General features: G+C 39.3%; 1 protein-coding gene across 1 annotated transcript in view; it reads left to right on the forward strand.

Moving 5' to 3' along the window:
* Positions 1-3,184: 3,184 nt before the first annotated feature.
* PEX7 (peroxisomal biogenesis factor 7) overlaps positions 3,185-17,206 on the forward strand; it is a 40,757-nt gene continuing 26,735 nt past the window's right edge. The window contains exons 1-5 of the mRNA XM_059841800.1: positions 3,185-3,369; positions 4,739-4,796; positions 6,276-6,426; positions 9,376-9,453; positions 9,760-9,868. Of these exons, the coding sequence (XP_059697783.1) occupies positions 3,246-3,369; positions 4,739-4,796; positions 6,276-6,426; positions 9,376-9,453; positions 9,760-9,868 (520 nt within the window). The 5' untranslated portion in view covers positions 3,185-3,245. The remainder of the gene's footprint in view (positions 3,370-4,738; positions 4,797-6,275; positions 6,427-9,375; positions 9,454-9,759; positions 9,869-17,206) is intronic.

The following is a 17,206-nucleotide window of genomic DNA, read 5'->3' on the forward strand; positions in this document are numbered from 1 at the left end:
GTTACTTTCATTTATTTTCAATCTTAAATGAACCTTGGGATTCTAAATGCTTTTTCTAAAGCTGCAACACATTCAGCTTTATGATGATATGGGGATTTCAGCTGGAAACATCTCTATGCTTCTATCAGGCAATAAGTATTCACTTGTAGAAGAAAATCTTGATGGCATGGAGCCTAGGGAATGGTTCAATAGTTAAAAGACAGACAAAAATTAACTGCAGTCCTTGAATTTTTTCAGTGTTCTAAGCTACCTGCCCTTGCACATGAGGAAATAGCTCATATTCTACTTTCTCTGGTAGAAAAGATCTTTTTATAAGTTTTTCAAACTCTTGGACTTGAGCCTTTCTGATTACTGTTCCTGCTGACCAGCAAGGGTTTTGGAAGGATTTGTGCACACAGCAGTGATGGTTACCATCTCAACTCACACCTAAGCTAGCTGTCAGCTAGCAAGCTGAGGAAATGAGGGACATGTGTTTGTAACAGAGCAGAGCTCTTGGGTCCAAAAGGGTGGAGATACTGCAGTAAGCATCCCAAGCACCTATTCTAATGCTAACGAGGGGTACTTCTTCGAGCTGAGCGTAGAGAAGTGACAGCTGCATAAAGATAACCTTAAACTGCATACTAAGCAACTTTCCCGTTTTTAATTGAAATTATGTTGTGTTAGGAAAACAGCAATTTCAGTGTAGTTGGGGATTTTTGTTTTTTGCATGGAACATGTCTGCCATCTACTGCTGCAAGCGGGATCTGTCTGTTTGGAAGAATCTGTCTGGATTCTTCCTCTGCATTGGGGAGGCCACACTTTGGGTCTTGTGTCCAGTTCTGGGCCCCTCGGTTCAGGACAGACATTGAGTCCAGAGAAGGACAACAAAGGTGGTGAAGGCTCTGAAACACAAGTCTGATGAGGAGCAGCTGAAGGAGCTGGGGGTGTTCAGTGTGGAGATGAGGAGGCTCAGAGACCTTATCAATCTCTACAACACCTTCAAAGGGGGTGTAGGCAGGTAGGGGTCAGCCTCTCCTCCCCCACAACTTTTGACAGGATGGGAGGAAGTGGCCTCAAGCTGAGCCAGGGTAAGTTTAAGATGAACGTTATGAGCAATTTCTTACAGAAAGGGTGATTAGACACTGGAATAGTCTGCCCGTGGAGGTGGTGGCATCACTGTCCCTGGAGGTATGTAAGGAAAGCCTGGATGTGGCACCAAGTGCCATGGTCTAGTTGTCAAGGTGGTGTTCAGTCATAGGTTGGACTTGGTGATCTCAGAGGCCTTTTCCAACTTAACAAGTTCTGTGATTCGGTGTTAGCTGAAAGGAGCTCGCTGGTAGATCATTTGGTTTGAGTAGCTGCATATAAAATGCTGCTATGACTGGGGGTCCTTGGTGTTTCTTGAATTTACTCAGCTGCCCAGAGGCTGAGGAGGAAATAGTCATGTTTAGCAACTTCATTTTTTGGGACCTTCTCTCTTTGCCTGTAAAATAGCTTTTGTTTCTTTTGTTATTCTACCTTGAAACCATCCTATTCAAATACTTTCACTGACCGTATTATTTTGCTTTCTACTTCCGTGGATCTTCAAAACTAGAATTCACAAGTTTGTCTGTGAAAAAAATGTTTGAGAACTAGTTCTTCTCTCAGGACTTCCTTGTAACCTTTCATCCACTTCTTGATCATTATGTCTATGAAAATTCTTTTAATTGTGTCTTTAAAATAAAGCTGGGCCACTGATAAGAGCAGGTTCCTGCTTGCATAACCTCTTTGCAGAATTTCACTCATTACAAAAGATCAGCCAGCTTGGAAAAAAAGGCACTTGATGAAATCTTTCCAATTCAGTGATAAATTATCTATAGAATAACTGGACTTTACACCATGAAGCATCGTTACTCCCTGACACACTGCAAATGACAGTGTCCAGATTTACTTACTGTACCCCAGTGGCGGCCTTGTGTCTTTTCAAGAATTGCTATTGACATCCCAGCCACAAAGGGCAATTGCTTTAAAAACACTTGCTCAAAAACTGTCCTGTAACTTGCATTTTGAAAAGATAAATTGATGTAAAAAGATTCCACTGAAGCTAAAATTGGCTGAATTTGGCCTGGAGCAGCCAATTCTGTAAGGTATTCCTTTGCCTCAGGGTTAAAAAAAAACCTGATCTCACATGATGTCAATAAATGAAGCTTATAAATTGCCAGTTATGAGGCTTTGAGAACTGCTGTGGTAATCCAAAGGATACATGAAACTGAGCTTTACTTGCACTGAACTGATTTTATTCTAAAATCCTGGAGGCTATTTATAAACATATTTGTTTTCATTTTTATTACAAACTGAAGAATGAGTAGAACCATCTAATTCTGCATCTGAGAGCCAGTTTAAGCAAATGGATATTTTTGTGGCTTTACAGTGGATTTTGTAGTCAAGGTTTAATTTTAAATATAAGGGCAGGTAGCAGGAGTATGTAACTATGGTCTAAGTTCCATGAGGTATCTGTGGTTAAATAATCTACTCTGCCTTTGCTGTAACTTCTGAAAGTGTAAAACGATACTTTTGCATTTTTATCTTTAAACACATATATGGGTCGTTGTTACTAATTAGGGTGGTCTGTGTCGAACTGGAATAATATCAGTTGCTGTATTTTAAGGGACACAGATATGGCTATATATAGGATATAATATAGGAAAAAGCTGCAGCTGCTGCTCTGCTATTAATTTTCTAAGCCTGAACACCCCTTACCCACCTTTTCCTTTCAAAAGCAAAATTCCCACTGACTTAAACAGAAGTTGTCACAGGTATTAAGAAGTTTATTCATAAAAGGACTTCCATAAAGAACAATTTCATACTGAGAAGAATGATAAAATATGCAGATCTATTCAATAAATTAGGAGAATGAACAGCTTAGAAGGTCTTTTTAAAAGGAAAAATGAAAGCTAACACACATACTTATGACAGAACATCTGATGTATTCAAGCTGATGCACACACACCGAGCCGATCGATGTGGCGTATAAAAGTGCGGATTGTTTCTGAAATTCGGCAGGGATTCCTCCTGCGCAGCAGGCGATCCCGAGCACCGGCTTTCCCCGGCTCGCCGCGCTGCCAGCGCTGGGCCAGCCCCTGCCATGGCCAAAGATGGCGGTGGCGGCGCCGCGGCTCCGGCACCGCCCGGCGGGCGGGCGCTTCCGCCGGGGCCGGGGGTGCGGCGGCTCCTCCGCGGCTCCTCCGCGGCTCCTCCGCGGCTCGGCGGAGGCCCGGGCGGGGGCCATGGGCACGGCGGCGGGCACGGGCGCCCTGCGGCTGCCCGGGCTGCACGGGTACGCGGTGGAGTTCTCGCCATACTGCCCGGGGCGTGTGGCCTGCGCCGCCGCGCAGTACTACGGCATGGCAGGTGCGGGGGGCGGCGCGGCGGGGGTGACCGGGAACGTGGCTGAGGAGGAGGAGGAGGAGGCTGGAAACGTGGGTGTGCGGAAGGACAGACGGTGTCTGTCAAACGCCAAAGCATTTGGGGACGACTTCCCTTTCCGCTGCGTTTGTTCTGCCGTGAGGCGGCGGCTGTGCCCCGCGGGCGGGCCGGGGGTGTCGAGGGCGCTGCCCCTCGCCCTCCACAGCCCGGCGTGATCCGCCTCTTCCCAGCCCGCTGCTGCCCCGGTGCTTTCACAACGCCCTCGGGAGGAGCGCTCATTTGATAGGGTCGAGAATAAATGTGGTAGTAAAGGCGTACACAGTGTGAATAAAATGTCTGAAGATAACTTTCTCCGGTGACAGGACCCGAGGGAATGGCCTGAAGTTGTGTCAGGGGAGGCTTAGGTTGGATGTTAGGAAAAGGTTCTTCTCCCCGAGGGTGGTTGGGCACTGGAACAGGCTCCCCAGGGAAGCTGTCACAGCACCAAGTCGGACAGAAGATCAAGAAGTGTTCGGACGATGCTCTCGATGCTCTCTTTGGGATGGTGCTGTGCAGAGCCGGGAGCTGGACTCGATCCTGGTGGGTCCTTTCCAGCTCAGCTTGTTCTGTGATTCTGCGCCTCCAGCTCCAGCTGTTCTTGTTTTAGTCCCTGAGCGTCCAGGCAGGCCCTGGTGACCCCGTGGTCTCTTGAGAGAGCCAAGCTGGGTGTTCTTCAATACTGGCATCCTTTTCATTTCCAGCGGGAATATTGCTCCCCAAAACATTAATTTAAAAAAACAAATTCCAAGTGTAGAATTACTTTAACAATATCCCCATCAGATGAGGAAGCAGAACCCATGTGTGTTTTATCAGAACTAAATTATTTATTTAGTTTCTGGCGAGCTGTGTTTGTATTACTTTATTCAGGTGGGGGTGAAAAAAGTGTTTGGTCTGCTGTGTTATCAAAATGACAAAAGGGAGCTCTCTGTTGGTATGTCTGTCATGTGAGGCCCAAGGGAAAATGCACTTTTATGCTTTATAAGCAAGTCTTTTTCAACCTCACCAACAGATACACTGGAGTAAAATAAAACAAAACAAAAAAAAAATCAACAAAAAAGCTAAAAAAAAGCCACCACCACCAAAAAACCAAAATTAAACCAGAACAATGTGATGTAAATTCATTACTGTTTTAGAGAACATGAGACCACAAGATGTTTAATTATGCAAGTAATTGTTTTAAGGCTAAGTAATTTTAAGGCTTCTTAAAATTCACGTGCCCTCTGTGTTTGCACACTGAAGCTACTTCAGAACCACCCCAGTTTCCTTTGGCATTGGGGAACTAGTTGTGATGTTTTGTTTCATTTTGCTGGTTTAGGTTGTGGAACTCTGGCAGTGCTGGAACAAAACGAAGCTGGGATTGTTCTGCTCAGGAGGTAATACAGGTTTATCTTTTATTTTTCTAAGATAAAAACTTACTTTGTGCTTGTGAGTACCAGGCACAACTGAAATATTTTTGGTTATTTTTAGTGATATCAAGTATTTTTTCAATTCTGAAGTAACTACTAAATGCAGATCTTTTTATTTACATAGAAATTTATGTATTTGTATTTACATACAGTACAAAAGATATGTTTACGTTGCATCGATTTTGTTATGGGAAATCATCTGGCTTGCACCATTTCCATAGTGTAAACCATTTTGTAGAAAACTGACAATGTGAATTAAGAGTAGCTTCTCTGCCCTAGCTTGAAATTATAAGTTCTGCCTTTTTAGGAATAGTGGCTTGACACCTAGATTTATGCCCTTATGATTGATTTATACTGAAAATAGAGCAGGAAGCTACGTCAAGTCATGGAGGTCCTTCCTAGGAGATACAATTTTCTGGGGGTTTTAAGGAGATTGATTTTATTGTGGATAGAAGGAGGAGAAAGATTAGAAAGGAGGGGGTTTAATTCTTGTCTGTTATTAACCTAAAATGTTTTAAGGAAAGTCTTGAAACAGTGATTGTTTAGATTAAGGTGGCTGATGTGGAGATGCTTAAAAATAATTAATCATATGCCGAGAAACCTTTTTTGATTCATAATTGTGAAACAAGACTCTTTGAAGATGTTCAAGACTCTGTTACTTCTGGTAAGTACTCTGGTTTAGTACAGTTAATTTCTGTTTTCAGTGACTCCACGTATTTTGTGGTAGAAAGTCCTCTTAAGTTCCTGACCCACAGACTGTGTTGTTTAACAAAGTGTTCCATGTGCACCTGATCATTATTGCAGAGTGCCATCAAATTTGACCTAAGCTTAGCTAAAGCTTCAGTGGAAAGGAGGTAAAGAAATTCTTTTTTCTCGTCAGATAATATTGCAGTAATTGGTAGCTGTCGCAGAGTAACTAATGGATGGCATCAGATACCATATGGTGAATTGTTGGTGTGTTGGAAGCATTTTCAAGGGAGTGTGGAGGTCTTCAGTATATTCATTACTGTGTTTCTGTTGGGTTTTCATCGTGACTCAGATTCATAGTGGTGTGACTTGGATAAGGCTCTCCCAAGAGAGTTTTATTTCTTTCTTTACCACAGTTGTTAGAAATCTTACATTCTGGAGAAGCCATAAATCAGACTGGGTCATGTTGTACCTCTGTTTGCGTGGCAAGTTTTAGACTGGAATCAGAGTTCCTTCTTTGTGTGTGGAAGATCCTTGGCTCATTTATGTTTTAACTTAATCAATCTATTCTGGCATATGGTTGTAGACACTGACATTCAAAAAAGTAAATTCATAGGAAAATCACTTGAAACTCAAATATGTAAAAATGCTGTTTAGAATGGTAAAAAGGGCAATTTAAAGACTTTCTTTGCATGGAACTAGTCCAGACTTTTATGTCAGGCTTTCTCACAGACAAATATCTTCATTTTTCCAATTTAGTTTTGACTGGAATGATGGCCTGTTTGATGTGACCTGGAGTGAGACCAATGAAAACATGTTGATCACTTGTAGTGGAGATGGATCTCTACAAATCTGGGATATGGCTAAAACCAAAGGTCCACTGCAAGTCTATAAGGAGCACACCCTGGAGGTAAATCAGGCAAACTTAAAAAATGTAATGGACGCTCCTATGTTTGAATAATTAAAATATTTTTTGTAGTCTTATAATCAAAAGCAGTTTGTTATTTTCTAACTTTTTTGGGTCTGTGGTTTGAATTAATAACTTGAATATAAAGTGAATGTACATATTCTTGTGCATGTTCATACACTGTAGTAGGTGCTGCTTGATTACCTAAATCTAATATATTCAGAAAATAACATTTGTGGTTCCTTACAGCCTAAGTAACCATTGTGATGTATGAAGTTACTGCAGTTATGCTGTGATTTTTAGAGAGCCTTATTAGATTGGTCTAAATCAGACAGCTTATCAGTCTTATTCTTGAGGTTGTGGAGTGGTACACATTATGCAGATCCTTGGCAAGTGAGTTGCACTCAGATCTGCTTATCCTTTTCCCTCCTAGCATCTGTGAGATCCTACTCAAATAACAGCAGTCAAATGTTGGGACTGTGTGTATGCTTTTTCAGCCTTGGTTTGATACTGTTGCATGGGATTTTCTTAAAATCTCAGTTTCTTTGTGCAGTGGTGTATGGGTAGAAAATAATATTATATTCAGGTTCATAAATATTTGCATAGTTTTAAGGATATTTATTCTGTAGTACATATATCTTCCCTAAAGTGATTTTTCTTCCCTTTTTTTAAGCTTTCCTTCTGACCCTCCACTCACTTCTTTTAAGTCTTTGAATTTAAGATGCAATGAGTTTCAGCCTGCATTTTACTGATTGCACTGATACTTTATCTAAAGGACATAGATCTTAATAAAATAATCTAGTAGATATGCAGTCAAAAAACTGATTGAGTGAATTAAATTTCATTCCCAAAAACCTCAAGATTTTTTCAGATATGAAGCACAAAGCTAAAAGCTGAGTGACTGTAGTTACACAAGAGCCCATCTTCTGTAGCTTACTTCCTTGTAGTTTTTGTACTTTGGTTTAATACACTAACTGTATAAACTGAGAATTTTGAGGGAAGAGTTTCTAGTTGTGATCAGGATTTTGATAATGTTCAAAGGCTGATAGTAGTTAGAGAAAGATGTAGGTGAAGCATGGTACCAATTTTGTTTTGTTTGTTTCGGTCATTTTCTCATTGAAATTGTGTCAGTAGGTTTATTTGGTTCTGTTACACCATCTGTTGTTTGTGAAATAAACATTTCTGTGTCTATGTCTTAGCTGAGCTGGTAGCATGGGAGGTGGACATATTCAACTGTGCTCAGAAAGACAGTATAGGAAACATGGGCTGAGTGAGAGTTTATTGTGAGATATGAAAGGTTTGTATTGATTCTTTATGAACTTGTGTTAAGAGGATAGATTTCAGAAGGAATTTACCTAGCAATTTCTGGCAAACCCTGGTGCAGACAGTGTTCTCACTACCTTCTTAATCCTTAATCCCTATCTGACATTTTTAATGGCAGTTTTGTCACTGCCATTTTATATTATTTCTAATGCATGACTGACAGGGAACTGTTTCTTTTTTTTCTAAATGAGATCATTGTTCCTTCTCAAAAAGAATGTGGATTTTTAATTTAAAAGTGAATTTGCATTATCAAAGGACAATGAGTTTTTTTCCAGCACTAGCCAATTGCTGACTCTTATGAATAAATTAGTCTAATTTACTTTGGTTTTGGTGAAATCTCACTGTATTGTGAGATAATAGAATGCCTGAATTAAATTTGTCTTGTAAAGTGAACCTGAACATTTATTTTAAGCTATTTTGTATGTTTTACATCTTTTTTTCCTTCATTTTTTTCATCTTGCCTGAGGCATTTCTTGCTGCTGTTTAGGAATAAGCTAGGGTTCATTTATTTTATGATTGAAGATAAAACACTAAAAGATTAACAGCTAAGGTTTATGCTGTGTTATTAGTCTGTCCCAGTTGCTCAACACGGCTTCCATTGAAGTGTCTATAAGTTTATGTTGGAGAATGACATGAGAAAGAAAGAAGAGTAAAAGTGAACCTTACTGGGTTATTCGAACTATCTTCTTTTCATCCTCTCCCTATTACCTAGACCTGTCACACGCCAAATGGACAGGATCTCTTGTTTTTCCTGAGCCTGTTGTCTGTTCTGCTGGTAATTCTTGCCTGAAGCAGAGTTTGCCCAGGTCCCGCTGCCTCTGCTGCAGCTGCAGAGCGCTGAGCAGTGCCAGCCCTGTGTGCCATATGTGCCAGGCCTGTGTCACAGCACGTGCTCTGCAGATCTATGTGCTGATAGCATGGGAGTGAGCTGGGAGCCCCGTGTGTGCTTTGCCTTATCTGTGCAGTAGATCTGATACATCCCACGTACGATGTATTGAATGCCAGCTACGTGGATTGTGTGACACGGGTGCATGTTTCCCAAAGATCTTCTTCTCTCTTGAAAATCTTAAATATGAATGGGAGAACCAAATACTTATTGAGCTGCTGTGTGAAATGTTTCTAGAGCAGTATGGCTTTCAGTATATGGGAAGTAGGACTTTGTCAAATAAAAAAAGGATAGTTGTAGATAAAGCAGCTTGTTTTTTTCGGGGCAGTGGTTGTGTTCAACTTCTGGAAGATAAGCAAATAGATGAAAACCAGTTCATCTAAGCTGGATTTAGCATAGACTGAAATATTTCTTAGAAAGGAAAATGCTCAGAAATAGCTAAATATTACCTCAGTTTCCATTCTCACACTTTTCTTTTTCCTCCATTTTGGCCCATCTTTGCTTTTTCAGATACTTTTCTTAGCATGTATGTACCTTTAATGTCTGACTGAGAGGCTACATTTAATTTTTGTTCACGTAAATGGTATTGTTGGCAAGTTTTGCTGTGCTTCAGTGGTGTGGTTTCTCAGCTGACTAGGATGCAATCTGCAAGTCCAAGTCTATTTTGTGAAATTCTGGCTAACTACAGCCTGAAACTTGTATTCTAATGCTCCTTCTAAACTATGCTCTTGTGTCATTTACAGGCATATAGTGTTGACTGGAGCCAAACTAGAGGAGAGCAGCTAGTGGTGTCTGGTTCATGGGATCAAACAGCCAAGCTGGTATGTCGGTTTTCTGTTGAAGGTGAAAAGTGTGATTTCTTTTGGATCTCATAGTCCTTTGTGTTAAGAAACAACATGGATTCTCTTTTCCTGATTATTTTTATCCTGCGGCTGAAATTCTGCTTTATTTGAGAGGTGGCTTAAACTCTCAGATGATACTAGTTTAAGCGTATAAATGCCTTTTTTTTAAAAACATTCATCTAATCCTTTCTGTATAAAGTTGGTTTTTTTTCAATGTATGAAACCTTCTATTTTTTATCAAAAGTGTATCTCAATATCAACAGTCTTCTTTTTTCCTTTATTCAGTGGGATCCAGCTGTGGGGAAGTCATTATGCACTTTTAAAGGCCATGAAGCAGTCATTTACAGCACTATATGGTCTCCACACATCCCAGGTTGTTTTGCATCTGCCTCAGGTAAGCCTGATGGTAAAGAGGTTCTTCCAACAGTAGCCCAGAAGCTGCCTTCTGTGTTAGTACATCAATTCAGCACTTTTTCCAGCAGATGGTAGTGTGTGTCATATACACTTATTCTGTAAAGACGGAAAAAGGAAAGGTAAGTGTATTGCTGCAGCTGGATTTGTAGGCTCTGTTACAGTCAGTAGATCATCCTCTTGGCCATTTAAATGAGGATCAGCAGTTTTCTAGCAGTGACCTTGTAGAAGTTTTTTCTGTTATTTTATGGATCGCTCTTCCATTAATCTCGCACTTGTTATTGACCACTAAATCATGTTGTATACTTTATTTTGTGTTTTGGCCTATGTTTTTGTTCAAATTATCTCAAGTGTTGGTAGACTGTTAACTCTGTGAGAAATATAGTCAGTTCCCACTGAGCTTTTTTTAAGCAATTCTGTATATCTCTCTGCCTTGTTCAATCAATTTTTGTTCTCTGCTTTGACAAGGGCTACAGGTCTTGCTGGTAAATACAATCACAGTTGAATTGGGTGTACACAGAGGCAAAGAGGTGAGGTGGTAGTGTTTTCCAAACACTGCTACTGCTTCAGAGGCACAAGGAGAGCTCTGCAGTGATACATGGGGCCCAACTGATGATTTACTGGGAGAGAGGTGCTGTGAGGCACAGAGTTTGCCTGGGAAGTAAAAGGGCTAGAAGGAACTGTCATAATACAAATATTGATAGATTAATTCTGGTGACCTAAATTTCTCAGATTTCATATCTGTTGTACTTCTGTACTGATTTGAATAGAAATTGTTTGTCTCTAATATCAAGAGGGTAAACATAACTATGTTTTCCTGTTACTGAAGTTGGAGAGACAGTGTGTACACGCAGATACTAGTCTTCCCTCTTCTGGGAAGTCAGATGAAAAAGTACATGTTGCTTTCATAAAATTTCAGTCTGGCTGTTTCCATCTGATTCTGCCTGCAGAGTTTAGCTAGAATGTTGAATGAGTAACATTTATTTGTTCTATGTAGTTGTGCTTGAAAGCCAAATGTTGGAGCAGAGGTTTTTCCACATTATGTGCTGGATACCTGTCTAGCACGATGTGCAGAAACTTATGGGATTGAGCTCTGTACACTGTATGAACAGTTCTACTGAAATGCACCTCTCTGTATACTACAAACAAAATAAGTACCTAAGTACCATTTGGTCAAGGTTAAGTGCTTAAGTGTTTTTTGCAAGTTCTAAGGAATGTTTTCTTTAAAGTCCTGCTTAGAACCCTCCTGACCATGATAGTCTTAGCCATATAAAATTTCTGCCATTCTAGATGAACAAAAGGGCTTTGCTGATGCAACTAATTATTTCATATTTGAACCTCTAGGATATGTAGCCAAACTTTCTTCTAATACATTGCTTGAACAATTTTGGGAAACATTGATTGTTAGATGCTGTATGCTGTGGTACCTAAATTTGGTACAACAATTGATCTGATCTTTGAGTGACTCAGTGGGTGCAGCTGTTGGAAGTTTTGACTAGAACACTACAGAGTTCCTACTCTTTTGTGAATTTTTACTTTGATGCTTGAAAGGGACTAATGTGCTGCTACAGCCTAAAGCTAATTGCAGTCAGTTTTCACTCATTGATGGAAAAACAACATGCACAAAAGACAGATAATAATGTGTCTTTTTCTTCTCTAAGTGTGATGTTCTCACTTGGGTGTGAAATAAAAATCTGCTATCAGTACACTGATAGTGTAATTCTGGGTATAAAATCATTAGATTTTAGAAGAAGAAATCTTCAAAATGATGGTGAACTTTCTTACAGTTTCCAAAATAAAATGTCTGGTGTACTTCTAGATGAAATGACATAGAAATCATGACATGCTGATGTGGAAAAGGTTTTGTGTTTGCATTGTTTGCATTGAAATTTTCCTGTGGTTTGATTGGATTGTTTCACTACAGAAAATACATATTGGCAGTAATTTTTTTGGTCAGAAGGATTGTGGGTAGTAGAAGGATTCATGACCCTCTAGCTCTGTGTATAAAGGCCATTTCCTTGTAAAAAAGGTATATCACACAGTTGGTGTTCAGAGCGTTTATTGTTCAGTGCTTAGTGACATTCTACTCTGTCAGTCAAGGTATCTGATGAAAGTAAAGTGGAACTGTTCAAGGAGGCTGGTTGTCCTCATTTAAAACTTGCTATGATCTGCATACTCTATGAGGATGACAGAAAATCATGGGACAGAAAGCTAAATTTCACTGATGATTCATCTTCTATTGAGCTAAAGTTGGAGCTGGAGAGAAACTTGAATCTCAATGTGATAGTACTGTGTCAAATTTAGAGCTGTTCCCTTCTTTGGGATGTGCTTGCTGGAAAGGTTGACCTGCAGTTTTGTGGTATCTTATTTTGCAACTTTTTATTGTCTTGAAAATTAGTAACTGAAATGCATCTGGAGGGAAACTTTATGTACTTCTTTTCATCTCACTTGGGTTTCTTCACTTTTAAAAACAATAGCTTTTTTTGGATGTTGGTAAAGATTATTGAACCATACCTTTATTGAAGGAGTCTGTACTGCTTTGGGATTCTAGGGTGTCTGTGTCTTTTATTTCCTCTCTTTTGCCCCACCTGTCTCCTTTCTCATCCCACCTCACACATACCAACTCACAACCATGTACTTACTGCTATCTTAATAGTGTAGTTCTAATGCTTGAGGAATGAACTGTTTCATGTAGCTGCATCTTCAATTCTGCATATATGAGTAAGATAAATTAGGTATGTTGTAAACCACAGATTGGAAAAAATGTTGCTCTTTAAATACTTTAGATTAAACTAAATGTAAGTAAAAAAATGCACTCTTTTTTTTCTTTTAAAGGAAGTAAGCAAGGGGAAAGAAGGTCTGAAAACATATTGCATGCCACACCCCTGCCATTTTTTGCCTTTTTTTGAATCCCCATAGAATCCTGCAGAAGTTTAATTTCCATGTAACTAATTAGTTTGTGAACACTGAAAACAGAAAACCGTACAGAATTGCAAAATAGCAATAAACAGTAAAGTAGCTGTTCAAAAGGATTAACCTATGCCTGAAGCTAATATTTGATTTTGAAATATGGCTTTTTCTCAAGCTATTAGGAGACTAGAAAAGGAATACAAGTGAAGAAAATGAAAAATCCAAGATGGAAATAAAAAGCAATTGAGAAATAATTTGGTACTGGGTATAACTTTTTTTGCTTCATTAAGTCTCCATTCTGAATACATACAAGACAACTGAGCTTGTCTGCAGTGGACAATAAAATGCAAGTGAATTGCAGAAGATATATATGTCTCATGCTTCAGTCAAATTAGGTTTTATTCAGCACCTAATAAACTTTTAATATTTACAGGGATGTGTGAGGTACTTTACATGCTCTTGTCTTCATGCACAATCATTTGTACTCCAAAACCTGAAAGTAAATGGCCTTTTTTTTGGGGGGGGGGGGGGGTTTGGTTTGGTTTGTTTGGTTTTTGTTTTTTCAATTAAATTGGGAGTTAATAGTAACAGAGCAAACTGGTTATTCTGGATATGTAAATAGGTGCTGTTGTGATGTCAGTAACAATTTCTGAGCAGATAAGCAGGATGTTCAGGTGTACATGTGGCACCAAACCAGAGCCCTGGTCAATGTCTGCCTTATGCTGGAAACACACTGATGTGGAAAATGTCATTAAAGAAGTGACATGAAGCCACTAACAGCATTAACAGCAGCCTCATGGCTAAAGGGGTTTAATGAGTCATTATGTCATTTGCCTAGATTTATTTTTTTTTAACCCAGAGAGCAAATTGGTGAGAAGCACATAAAGAACGTTAGAAATGCACACAACAATAGTATTTAGTCAAATGTTAATCAGTTCTACTAAATGATTCTCCACAACTGCAGAGCAATAGGCCTTGCTTAGTCCTGTAGTTTATAAAGAAGGTATCCTTTTTAGTATCAATTGGGTTTATTGTCCTTTAACAGTATAAAGTACTTAATAAATACCATTTTAACGTTATCTGCAAGTATTCTTCAGTACAGATACAACACTGACAAATCAAAATATGGATGTTTTGGATTTAACAAAGCCCAGATTTAGAATGACTGATAGCTATTTTATTAAATACTGGGGCCTTAGTTTTAATGCCGCTTTCCTTTTTAAATCAGTCTTTAAATTTACTGATCAGGGCAGGTACATAATTTTAATAACATCTTAATTCATGAATACGGAAAAGAATTTTTTTTGAAATCTATCTGACAATGTCTGTATTCATCAGAATAGATCAATTAATTATATTCTTTGCTTAAAGACTAGTTTTTCAGACTCAAACCCCAGGGCAAAAATTTTTCTTGTATCACAATAAGGTGTGACAATTTCTGATTTATTATGTTGACAAAAGTGTTGGATGACTGTAGCTTTGCTGCTTTACAAATGAATCTGTAAATCCAGGTCCCACCCTTGTAAGCCCTCATTGAGTGCTAGACTTTAATGTTGAAACTAAAAACCATTGTTTATCTCATATTGTTTTACTGCCAGCCCTGAGTTAGTGAGTTGCCTTTTAAAAAGTCTCTTCTTGCTTGCTGGTCTCTTGGTGATAAATGTGTGTAGTAAAGGGGTTGTCAAGCTGTAGTTTCATAGATCAGGCTGGCATGTAGTCTTGGTGCACCTTTCTGTGTTTAGTATGCAAATTGTAAAAAAAAAATTGATTAAACAAATTATTTTGCATGAAGTAATGAGCTGGGGGAGGTGTACATTTAGTGACACGTGCTACTGAAATAGTGCAGCTTCTCAGCAGAGGTGTTTTTTGTGTTTCTGGATCAAAATTTGGGGTTGTCAGGTTTTGACATCAGTTTTCTAAAGTTTCAGCTCACATTTCTGCCTCAGAAGTAGCAGTGAGCAAAAGAAAGAGCCATTGGAGTGTAGGACTTGCAGACAAGTAATTCCAAAGATGCTTATATTTGTTGAGGTTCCATAAAAGGAAGAAATAATCTGCTGTTTGGCTATGACATTGCTTTCTCATGAGTTCCAAAGCATTTTTTTCTAGAGGCTTATATTCAATCCATTTGTATACAGTGTGGGTCCACTTTTTGCTTCTTGTGACTCCTGGTTATTTTCCTGTTCAATGTGTTAGGAGGAATGCCATAGTGAAAAAGGTTTAAGAGTTTGCAAAAAAATGGTTATTTTTGAAATCCAGACCCTAAAGGGATAAAAGAATAAGATGCTTCAATTTGTACAAATGCTTGTACAAATCAAGCATCTAGAGAGCAAGCTGACTGTGCAGTTACTGTGGCTTGGTGCAGTTCAGCCAAACTGCTGTTTATGCTAGAAGCTTTTGAAATACAATTTACTTGCTTTTAGTTTGTTATGTCAAATCTATGTAGTGATCTGAGGGGAGTGTTTTCATTTGCAATCTGTTACTTCATGACTTACCCAGTACATTATTGAATTCCTCCGAGTCTTGTGCTCCAGTGTTGTGTTTTAACCCCAGCCAGCCACCAAGCCCCTCCAGTAGGACCAGGGAGAGAGCAGGTAGGGTAAAAGTGAGAAAACTCATAGATTGAGATAAAGACAGTTTAATGGGAAAAGCAAAAGCTGTGCACACAAGCAAAGAAAAACAAGGAACTAATTCACTGCTTCCCATGGGCAGACAGGTGTTCAGCCATCTCCAGGAGAGCAGGGCCCCATCATGTGTGACGATGACTTGTGAAGACAAACACTATCTCTCCAAATGTCCTCCCACTTCCTCCTTCTTTCCCCTACTTTATATACTGAGAATGATGTCATAGGTCTGGAATATGCCTTTGGTCAGTTGGGGTCGCCTGTCCCAGCTGTGTCTTCTCCCAGTCTCCTGTGCATCCCCACCCCCCTCATCAGCAGGGCAGTATGAAAAGCAGGAGAGGCCTTGGCTCTGTGTAAGCTCTGCTCAGCAATAACAAAAACTTCTTGATATTTACTCTGTGCTCAGCACAAATCCAAAACACAGCCCCACACCAGCCACTGTGAAGAAAATTAAACCTACTCAAGCCAAAAGCAGCGCATCAAATAAGCTTTACTAAATCATTTTCTAATGTACAAGCTGAAGTGTTTCTCAGGAAATGAGTTCATCCCTCAGTTCATCCCTATGTGCTAATTACGGTAAAGAACTGTATGTAGCACAAGCTATAATAAAAAGTACTTTCAGGTTATAGTATTTTGTATTAAAGTCTCCTGTTATAAAATGGTTTAGTGTCCAGAAGAAATAATCAGTCATAGTGTTTTACAGTAAATTAATCTGGGTTGTGTCATTTGGGTTACAGGTAGGTATCTAACCAATATTGCCATTTGCTTAAGAATGGCTTAATCATAAGTCATAACTCTGGTCAATTTTGAAAAAAAAAAAATTATCCCAAGATTTGTGTATAATCCTCTTGGGAAACACTGAATAAAGATTTCACTAACTTAAAAAAAATATTTTTTTTATTTTAATTTTTATTTTATTTTTATTTTATTTTGTTTTAATTTTTTTCCTTTTTAGAAAAAAATTAGTTTGGCTCTTCCCTAAAATAACTTAAGACTCTTGTAATTTTTAGCTTGACAGCATTTTGTATCAGACTAAAATTTACCAGTTGGAAAGTATGTTTCCAGTGGTAATTATGTGTGCTTGCTAGGTTAAGTTGTGCTACATGGAGGTAGATTTTGTGTATTCAGTAGTACTCTTGGATAATTTAACTGAAGCTGTTATTTGTGTCACTGTTATTTCTGTCTCTGTGTGGAATTCCATGAGCTTTATTGTTCCTGTTCTAAGTTTTCTTGTACTGTTGTATTGGTTTAACCCCCACTGACAGCTCAGCCTCACGCAGCCACTCAGTCACTCCCCCATGGTGGGATGAAGGGAGAATCAGAAGGGTCAAAGCTGGAAAACTCATGGGTTGTGGTAAAGACTGTTTAATAGGTGAAGCAAAAGCTGTGAATGCCAGAGCAAAACAAGGAATTAATTCACCACTTTCCATGGGCAGGCATGTGTTCTGGTGTGTCTTGGAAAGCATGGTTCCATCATGCATGATGGTTACTTGGGAAGACAAGGTGCTATCATTCCAAACATCTCTTTCTCCTTTTTTCTTCTCCCAGCTTTGTAGGTTAAGCATGATGCCATGTGGGTATCCCTTTGGTCAGCTCTTCTGGCTGAGTGCCCTTCCAACTTCTTGTGCAGTGCCAGCACCGCCACTGGCAGGGCACCATGAGGAGCTGACAAATCCTTGACTTAGTGTAGGCACTCCTAAGTGGCAACCAAAACATCAGTGTGTCATCAGCATTATTCTCATCTTAAATCCAAATCACAGCACTGTACCAGCTACTTGGAAGAAAAATAT

Source organism: Haemorhous mexicanus, chromosome 3 (assembly GCF_027477595.1).
Source record: "Haemorhous mexicanus isolate bHaeMex1 chromosome 3, bHaeMex1.pri, whole genome shotgun sequence".
NCBI lineage: Eukaryota > Metazoa > Chordata > Aves > Passeriformes > Fringillidae > Haemorhous > Haemorhous mexicanus.